Raw genomic sequence first — 10453 nt, 5'->3', positions numbered from 1 at the left:
ACCTAGAAAAGGGCACTTCCTGTGAAAATGCACAGTGATTGCAGATTTGTTTATAAAGATAACAGTGTGTCATACATTGCCAAAAACTACACATTCAAGTGTTTATAATCATTTAAAATTTGTGGCGAGTGGGTAGTGTATTTAGAGTGGATTTGTCTTAAAATGACCTCATAGCTCCAAATGTTTGACTCCATATATGTCTTTGATTTTCTACAGAGGGGACACATTTTTGAGCTTTGTATTTGAGCTGTTTTTAAATACCTTTGCAAAACAAGCACTAAACTAAATATGATTCTTTTTTTGGGATCATAAAGCACAAATTCTGCCCAAGAAAATATACATCCATGTAGAAGTTATTATTCTTCTGCAATACTTTCAGTTTTCCGACTAGAAAAATTGGGAAAAGAATTCTATAAATCACAAGCAATATATATGTCTCAGTGAATGATGCAATACTTTCACCCTTCAGAACAGCAGGTGAGTGGTGGTCCTGCAACAAAGCCGACATGATATTGCTCTAAAAACAAAGTCATTCAGTGTCAAGTTTTCTGAGCAAAGTCTTAAAGTCTAAGAAATTTTAGGTGGCACATAGGAGAAATGCTCCTTCCAGTCGTATTCAGTAGTAATATTCCTGCATTTCTGTCCAGTTGGTGACCCAGAGTTTTTTGTTGAGCTCGTACTCGGGATGAAGAGCCAGGTTAAACTTATACCGTTCCTCTTTTGGTACCTTCACACCGTGGTACTTAGACATGACCTTGTAGTAGACAGCTCTTTTAAAGAAGCCACACTGAGAGAGAGAGAGAGAGAGAGAGAGATGACAGTTAAAAAGAATTACAACAGAACCAAAGAAATCAATAACTTTGCACAGGAGAGTTAGTTCTCAGTGCCGGGACCTGGAATTAAACAGTAAAATAAAAGAGGTTTATACAAATCATAACTGACAATCAAATATTACATATCCAATTTTCTCTAATTTTCAAGGAGTAGAAAAAACAGAACTTTTAACGACAGTTGAAATACAGAGATTTTTAATCCAAGCAATTTTTAGGCATATCTATTGGTCCAGAATATAATAATAATAATAATAATTATAAAAATGTTGCTAACAAGAACTAAATCTTGCTCCTCGGTTTGTGCTTGAATAAGCCATCTACAAGCCACCAATATCACATCAAGTTTGTCTCTTGGGCATGTACACAAAACGTCTAATAATACAAATCATCTACTTTATAGCTATTCCTTTTTTTAAGATTATTAAAAATATTATAATTAAATTCTATACATAGCTAAAAATCAGATACAATTTTTGTATATTAATGAACAGAGAACACTTTTCAACACATGCGTCTTATCCATCAGGTTATTTAAATTTTCCGTTCTAAAGTTCAAAAGTTATAAGAGTTACAAGTCACCAGAATATAACATCTGCACCATTTAAAGGGAACATCTACAATTGTCGGGAACTGAAGTTGTTTTTTTTATGGTCCCAAACTCTGTGGGCCTCATTCATGAAACATTCGTAAAAAAAACAGGAGCAAATTGCACGTAACGTATGAAGAAACTGAGCTTCCCAAAAATTTTCAAACAAATTCATGAATGCTGTGTAAACACCTTAAAAATCTGAACAAAAAGAAGCTGCACGGAAGATAATGCTGTTTATTTTTTATATGAGCTCCTTGAATTTTGGCCCATTTGACTCTCTCTGTAGTCTCTCATATAGGGATAAATACGTGTCCCAGTAAACAAGGAACGTCACTGGACGTTAAAAATAGGTCTAAAAATAGTCAGTCTGTCAAGGACATATTTTAAACATCAATGGACATTCAAAATCCATCTTAATAAGTCACTTAAGTGATGAACAATTAAGAACATCAATGGACCTCCAAAATACGTCTGACACTCGTCTTTTCAACGTCTGTCTTTGGACATAGCTTAAAATTCTTGGGATGATGCTTTGATGAGTTATATGGAGTCAAAAAAGGGTCAAAAAGATTTTGAGTTTGTAAAACAATACTCACAAATGTAACAGACTTTGTAACTGCGTTTGAGCAACTACAGACACGTAAAACAAAAGTCCACAAATGTATTGGAATGCACAAATTTAAAACAACAACAATAATAATTTAAATTCATAAACGTAAAAAAAAAATATTTGTTTAGAAATAATTTTTAAATGTGTAGAAAAGATTTGCATTTGTAAATAAAATGTTGTAAATGTGTGAATCAGTACCTTCTCAAACGACTTAAAATGTGAATGTGCAAGAGCAAACCTTTTTAAGGTTCCAAATGTGACAGTGAGCGTTTTTGAATGAGGTGGGAAAAAATCACACTTTGCACGTTTTCAGAATCATACTTATGAACATTTTGATTAATCCAGATATTTACGAAAAATGTGATTTATGAACAATTTACGCACAAATTCGTTCTGCTCGCGTTTCATGAATGAGGCCCACTAGACCTATCTAGCAGGTCTAGACCTAGCATGCAAACAGACTGGAGGTAAATTTGATTAAAACTTTTTTTATTACAATCCTGAAAGTCACTTTTAAGATGTAATTCATAAGATGTAATGTTTTTTTGTTGTACGTATCACTGATTTGTTGACAGTCAGAATGACATTTGTTTAAGACAAAACTGGGGCAGCAGTGCCTTGTAGATTGCTAAAACGAACCTTTGGCTGAATGATCCTATGTTCATATTAGCACACAAATCTGACAGGTAGCCACTCATTTCTTGAGAGAAGGCCACCTGTCCCTTTGTCACCAGCAGTTACGAACACAGGGTCAGTCAACATAAGCCACTAAACTAAGCCATTCGAAACTGAACCTATAAAAAAATCTGCCCAAATGTTTCTTGTTTTGCTACATCACAGCAAAGAAAATGGTGAGGAGTTAGTGCAGTGTGACGGCACATTTAGTAGCCAAACACCTTAGATGAGAAAAAGGGGAAAGAGAACAGGAAAGTGACGCCATGATTTGATTCAAGGCAGCTGCTGAAAAACTTGTTACAGAAAGAGGAAAAAAGACGGGAACTCAGAAAAAGGAAAAGAAGCTCAGTAGAGGATCCACAGTGCTTTATTACCGAGGGGTAACAACAGGGGAGCTGAGGGCCATATAGGTCCCTCCACTCCCCACTCCCGTAGACTCAGTAGTCCTCTGTCAACTTCTCAGTCTCAGATGGCTGTATCTTCATTTCAGCTTTTAGAGCCTTGGCCTCATACATCTCCCTGCGACTCGCACGCTTAAAGAAACCACACTGCCGAAAGGGAAGGTGTTAATTAAAAAAAACTTTTGTAGGGCTTTCACACCCCTGTTCATTTACACAGGCCAAGAACAAAATGGCAAAACAGTGATCTTTTAAAAGATAAAGTTACCAAGAAATAGATTTCCCATTTGTTTCTTTCCATTTTTACAGAAAGAATACTATTTTATTGTCTTCGTTGTCAGAGCTGGTGTTTCTTACCAGTTAACAATTCCAAACTAGTTTGCTTTTGCAGCAAATTCCTTGAAGATGTTTTAGTTTTTTTTACACAAGTCTGCATAAATTTCAAATTGAGATGAATCCGCCACCCCATATATGAAGCAAAAAGTGGCTCTGTGGACAGAACGTATCCACTATTTAAGAAAGACAAGACAAATGTTGCTTCTGCAGCTGCTGTAGAATTCTGCAGCTGTATTCTTAATGTGAACATACACTCATTAAAAATAAAAAAGTTGCACCCAGAAGAATATGTGACATTGCAATACATACAAGAGTGTGCGTTCAGAACTAGTAGAATCACAGGTTACAAGACTATAATGAAGACCAAATGTGACCTGGCATTGCACAAAATTGCACACCACACCATGACACCAGGCCTTTTGGACATGTGACATGTGATAACAAACCATTTACCTTGATGCTGACCACAGTGCCTCCGCACACGGATTTGTTGGTTGTCTCCACTAAGACGGAAGTGGGACTCGTCACTAAAGATGACCCACTGCCATTTTGAGTGACTTGACAGTTGACATGACGGCCCAGCCCAACACCATTGCAATCTTTGTCGATGTCTACATTCTGTTAAGAGTAGTCACCGTAATGTAGTCTACCAGTGCTGCAGCAACTAACACGATGATTCAAAGGGCATCACTGCTCACTGAATTTCCGCAGTCATGGCTGCTGGGTCCCTTTGCTCGTGTTGGTTCTCCATCTCTGTGGTATGTGTAGGTCTCCCAGATATTTTTTCTCACTGGTGCAAGCTTTCTTCTATTCACTGCCACCAACAGCATGCTATGGTAATAACTGCAAGACTACTTTCAAACTTGCAAAAGGCATACTTGCAAAAGATGCTACCAACACAACAGCATGAGTCAGAATGGAAAGCACATGCAATGTCATGTGTGGCCAAGTGTGAAATGTCAAACCTACCCACAAGTTTTCATTCCTGTCTGTTTCCTTTTGGGTGCAACTATTTTTCTGACAATGAGTGTTTATAAAAATATACTGTGTAGCCAAAATGTTTGTGGATACTTTTCCACACAGTTTTCCTTCTGTGTTGGATCCCCTTTCCAGTAGTTATTACTCTTTTTCACTATATTTTGGAAATATATGGGGTGGTAATTTCATGGCTTTCAGCCACATTAAAAATAGCATGTTCAGGCACTGACGATGATTATTTCTGGATCATAAACACCACGTCAAATGGTCCCATATACAAGGGTTGGACAATGTAAGTGAAACACCTGGTTTTAGACCACAATAATTTATTAGTATGGTGTAGGGCCTCCTTTTGCGGCCAATACAGCGTCAATTCGTCTTGGGAATGACATATACAAGTCCTGCACAGTGGTCAGAGGGATTTTAAGCCATTCTTCTTGCAGGATAGTGGCCAGGTCACTATGTGATGCTGGTGGAGGAAAACGTTTCCTGACTCGCTCCTCCAAAACACCCCAAAGTGGCTCAATAATATTTAGATCTGGTGACTGTGCAGGCCATGGGAGATGTTCAACTTCACTTTCATGTTCATCAAACCAATCTTTCACCAGTCTTGCTGTGTGTATTGGTGCATTGTCGTCCTGATACACGGCACCGCCTTCAGGATACAATGTTTGAACTATTGGATGCACATGGTCTTACTGGTTCAATGTGCAATTAATGAAGATTGGCCACCAGGCTGCTCCAATTTAGCCATGAAACCTCCCACACTAAAATGACAGGTGTTTCACTTTCATTGTCTAACCCCTGTATATGGGAACATAATTCCAATGATACACAACAATTGCTGGGGGCTTCATAGTCCTTCAGCTCATGTCTGGAATGTGGCTTGGTGAAATTTGGCTAATGTGCTGCTGTTCTATTGATCAGTATTTTTATACTGATGTATACAGACAGCGCCTTTAGTATGTAAACATTAAGTAACAAATACTTCACTCATTATAATGGGTGTCTACAAACCTTTGGGCATATGGTGTATATAATATAACAAAGGAGGAACATTAATAGGGAAACAATTTATATATATATTGATACAATGTGTCAATTCAGTCAAAATTGTTGTATAAGTCCTGCTTTGGTTTTAAAGTTTAATATATGAAAGCATATGAAAATAATATGTATGTAATGTACCTTCCAAAGTATGAGGGTGATGAGGCCTAGTAAGAGGATTCCTGCTACACCTGCTACAGTGTAGATCCACAAAGGAGCATTATAAGGAGTTTCTTCTCCTGATACAGGATCAATGTTGACCGTAAACTACAGAGAAATAGAAAGTCAAACAGATTAATGGCTTCATATCTTGATACACATATCTGTCATTTTTGGTCGATGACTCACTGACCTCTGTGTATACATTGTCCATTTTAATTGCAGGTTTATCTGTCATCAGTGTCAAATTGGCTTGTCCTTTAACTGTAACTCGAATGGAGTTTGAAAAGTCCTGAGGAAAAATGTTCAATCAATTAGCTGGGGAAAAAGAGTGCTGATTTTTTGGTAAAAAAAATATTACATAGTGTTCCTTTATAAGATATTGTTCTTTTCCCAAAAAGTTTATTTAAGTATTTTATGCAAAAAACACTATTGTAATTAGTGAGCCTATTTAATGTAATTAAATTCAGTTTTATTTATAGACCACTTTTTTACAACTGGCATTGTCTCAACGCAGCTTTACAGAATTCAGGGTTCCAGCGCTTAGTTACTAAGCTGATGTGACAGCGGCTCCCTCAGAGCATGAGGAACAAATATTGAGAGACACCAAAACCCAAAATGGGAACCCACCCACCAAAAAAATAAGAAAAAAAAAAAGAACAAATTTTACCAAACAAACCTCAGCTGACTACATATTCTACATATGTAAAATTTTCAAAATAACAGAGAGACACAGCTCTTAACAGTCACCTCCATCATGGTGCTGTTCCAGACCCTAGCCCGGAGGATGACCGTGGCTTTGTTTGACATGTTTCTCAGTGGGCAGGAGAACACCACACAGCGAGCTGTATGCATTGAGCAATCCTAAACACCAAGAACAAAACTGTTAGCGCTTTTCATGCCAAAATTTTCCTTACTGTAGACTACGATTACACAGAGGATAACTCTTGTTTTCAGTGTATTCAAAATACAGCTTCTATGCAACAAATAAGCATGTGAGTTAAATGTGAATGTGGGGTACCAGTAAGTGCGTTTCTTTGCGAGTAGAGGAGATGGGTGCCCTTGTCAAGTCTGTAAATGGGAGATTGTTGTCTATTTCTCGTTTTTTCCTCATAGATTCCTTGTCTGACAGCTGATTACCAAGAAAGGGGATATATATATTTAACTGATGAAAAATATATTATTTATCAGTTATTACAAATATTACACAGTACAAGAAAACTCAAGCCTAAATGAATGATTGGAGAGAAACAAGAATTATTTTTTTTCACAGATATGGAGAAATTATGGAAGTGCACGGTCAATTTTTTTTTAAAGTATGCTCCTGAGGCTAAGTTCCATGTTATTTATTTTTTACTTCTATACATGACAAAAACAGCTGAAAATATATTCCTAGCATCACTTGTATAACTTTTGCCATCAAAAGCATAAAGTTTATTTTTTCCTTTTATCAGGTTCTTTTTCTTACTAGTGATGTGAGCCTGAGTGATAAAAAAATATATATTTTTATTTTGGACTGTGGGAGGAACCCGGAACACCCGGAGGAAAACCACGCGGACACGGAGAACACACCACACTCCTCACAGACAGTCACCTGGAGGAAACTGTGAACTTTGCAGGGGTTTTTCCTCAAGCCATCACCAAATGTTCTGTTAATTACTTTACTGGCCCTGAGAAATGAATGCCGTTTAAGATTAGCTTAGTTCATTAACACAGTGAGAAGGGTATCTCTGCAGGCCAGAGGCAGCTCCAAGTGGGAGGTACAGCTCAAAATGGGTGGTACAGGTCCAAGTGGGCCGTACAGCTCCAAGTGGGTGGTACAACTCCAAGTGGGCCGTACAGCTCCAACTGAGCGCGGAAGAACATTTTAAGCACGACTCAAGCACGTCGCTGGCTTTGAGATATGTAGTTGTCGTAAAGGCTCTGGAGACAACCCAGGGGCTAAAGAACCCTTTTTATTTGTTTTTGAAAACAGGGCTGATATGGAGCTGTTTCTAAAAGCTTGTGTTGATGAGCAGGGTCTCGGGTACAATGCGATGTTTGTGGTTACGCCATGCCCCTCACCCCAGAATATTTAAGGCATGTAAACTGGACTCTAGCTGGCCCCTCACCTCAATTCTTAAGGCACAGATACTAGACTGCAGGGCCCCTTATACACCACAGTTCAGACAGTGTGTATAGTCTGATACGTTTAGAAACCTAGGCTGTCTGTTTAACTGTGACGTCCTGCTTTGCGTAAAATGCCCTGCACAAAATAGGTATCCTAGTTATTTTCTTTCTTCTAACAGATTTCTATAACTAATGCATCTCAAATTGCTCTGTTTGAGCATTGTTTGGAAGTGTAAGAGAGTGTCAGTGAGTTCTTTGGGATATTGTGTTAGATTATTGTTTATTTTGTAGTACAGCTGTATGCCTGGTGACCATGTAATAACTGTTTGTTTTCAGTGTTAATATTATACCTTGTAAACATTGAGTACATTATATGGAGTACATTTTCAGCATTATGTGATTTACAGACTTGTTTGTGGTTGGGTTAATATGTGAAATTCTTGCAATAAATAAAGAGAATAACCATTTAACTGAGACCACGTACTGAGAATGATAATGTTTTCTTACATAGAGGCTACTACTCATTTCCTAACAAAAGACATGACAGTAAATATGGGTTCATCAGCACAGCTCAGTGCTGGGGTGCTATATATTCTTCGCCTGGCATTAGGTTCATGTTTCTCTACTCCAGAGAATCCAGTTCTATTGTCAGTATTTCTCTACAGGAATTAGAGAAGCAGTGTGTGCACATTTGCACATCTGTGTTAGTAACGGTTGCAACTTAATGTAGAATACATTCATTACAAATTTGTCCTCAAATATTTGTACATATGGTGTATTTCTGAAATAAATTAAACTGAATAAATGAACTATATAAAAGTAAATTGATAGCCCTTCGGGCGGCACGGTGGTGCAGCAGGTAGTGTGTTGCAGTCACACAGCTCCAGGTTGTGGGTTTGAGCCACACTCCATGTGACGGTCTGTGAGGAGTTGAATTAGATAAGCAGTTTTAGACAATGAATGAATGAATGATAGTCCTTCTACAAATTCACATGCACAATCCAGGTAATAATAAAGGGAGGCTTTCTGACAGTCTAAGCCAGTGTTATCCAATTCTGATCCTATTCTACCTGTTCAAACAAACTTGATTCAACTAATTTTCTGAGTAGGATGTTCCAGGACCTGGTTCTGATGCCAAATCAAAGCATATGTGATCATATGAACACAAAGAGTAATACATAATACTCTACAACAAGGACATACTTCTATAAAGAATCATTTAAAACCACACAAAGGAACTAAATGAAGTACAGTGAACTTCTCTGAATGTCTGTTTATATTCGTAATTTTAAGTTGAGCCACATTTCCTGAAAGATTGCACCACTATCTTGGAATTCATTAAACCATAACTACATTACAGTGAATTTCCATCTTATTAAGTTCACCTCACTTGTAGCTACATGCACTGACTCTATTGTTACATACACCCACTATGACTGAGTGCTCATGGTAGGTTTGCGGAATATTATGATTATTTGCAAATTATTAGCACCATTTCTCCCATGTCCATTAACGGAAAGGAGCTGCTTTAAATATTTATTTCAATAGTGGGCCATAAGTGTTACTTAAGGGTTTACACATTTAAACTGATTATAATCCAATACTGTGCTGAGTACAAAACAAATAATACAGTCCTATAGTTCTGTAATCAAATTAAAATAATGATTGTAGACATGAGACTTAATGGATTTCATAAGTCTGCAGTTCACCCCATAATCAGATTACCAAAAATATATAATTAAAATATCAGAAGTGCTATGTATTTCATTTTCACTGAAACGTAATATTTTAAACTACAACTAGTAGAGGGTACCTAGTTCTGTTGGAGAGAAACTATGTCCTTTTTTTCAAATCACAAAGGCTGCATTTCCTACATTCGCCTTCCCACAATTCCCCCACTTGCTGGTTTCTATCCACTTGCTGCGTACGCCCCTCCCACTTGCTGGTTTCCGCCCACTTGCGGGCCTCCGGCCTGCAGAGATATGTTTTTGAACACAGTGGGCAATATCCTTTACATTAGCGCACTGCTGCCACCACCAGGTGAAAGAAAAACCTGCCAAGTGCCAACAGGCCACTAATAAGAATACACTAAATGTATTCTTTAAAGTGAAGTCACAGGCCAATTCAAATCTTACAGCGGGCCACATTTGACTTTGGACACCCCCTGACCTAGATCCTCAGATTTCTCTTTTCTCTCGTTTCAATGAATCCCTGAGGGGTAACTGAAAATAAATCTGCCTTCATCTTCTGGTCAAAGCAGATACACAATGCTAAGGGTAAGCCATTAAAAATACTTTTTTCTTAACCATCAGGCTCACTTCATTAAAAGGAAAAAAAAATGAGGAAGGAAATTTTGTTTTCACACCCTGTGAAGGACTGGGGTCCTCTACAGGGTGTGAGCCCACCTCGCGCCCAGTGATTCCAGGTAGGCTATGGACCTACCGTGACCCTGAACTGGATAAGCAGTTATAGATAATGAATGGATTAATTTAGTTTTTATGCTTTTGATGGCATAAATTGTACAAGTGATGCTACAAATATTTGTTCAACAGTATTTAGTGTATATAAGACACAGAAGAAAATGATGAACTTAGTCTCAGGACCATACTTTAAAATTAAATTTGTCATTGTGCCATTCAGCACTTCGGTAATATAGGGCTCCAGTGTAAGGAACAGTCATTTAGATTAATTTATTTTCTCCATCATATTGGTTATTTTT

General features: G+C 37.7%; 1 protein-coding gene across 1 annotated transcript in view; it reads right to left on the bottom strand.

Annotated features, from left to right (window-relative positions):
- Positions 1-647: 647 nt before the first annotated feature.
- The window catches only part of itga3b (integrin, alpha 3b), a 62098-nt gene continuing 52292 nt past the window's right edge, over positions 648-10453 (bottom strand). The window contains exons 21-26 of the mRNA XM_066666460.1: positions 6647-6757; positions 6376-6489; positions 5819-5917; positions 5608-5733; positions 3082-3255; positions 648-787 (exon numbers count right to left, since the gene is read on the bottom strand). Of these exons, the coding sequence (XP_066522557.1) occupies positions 3145-3255; positions 5608-5733; positions 5819-5917; positions 6376-6489; positions 6647-6757 (561 nt within the window). The 3' untranslated portion in view covers positions 648-787; positions 3082-3144. The remainder of the gene's footprint in view (positions 788-3081; positions 3256-5607; positions 5734-5818; positions 5918-6375; positions 6490-6646; positions 6758-10453) is intronic.

Source organism: Hoplias malabaricus, chromosome 3 (assembly GCF_029633855.1).
Source record: "Hoplias malabaricus isolate fHopMal1 chromosome 3, fHopMal1.hap1, whole genome shotgun sequence".
Lineage (NCBI taxonomy): Eukaryota > Metazoa > Chordata > Actinopteri > Characiformes > Erythrinidae > Hoplias > Hoplias malabaricus.
This window is presented reverse-complemented; position numbering and strand designations above follow the sequence as displayed.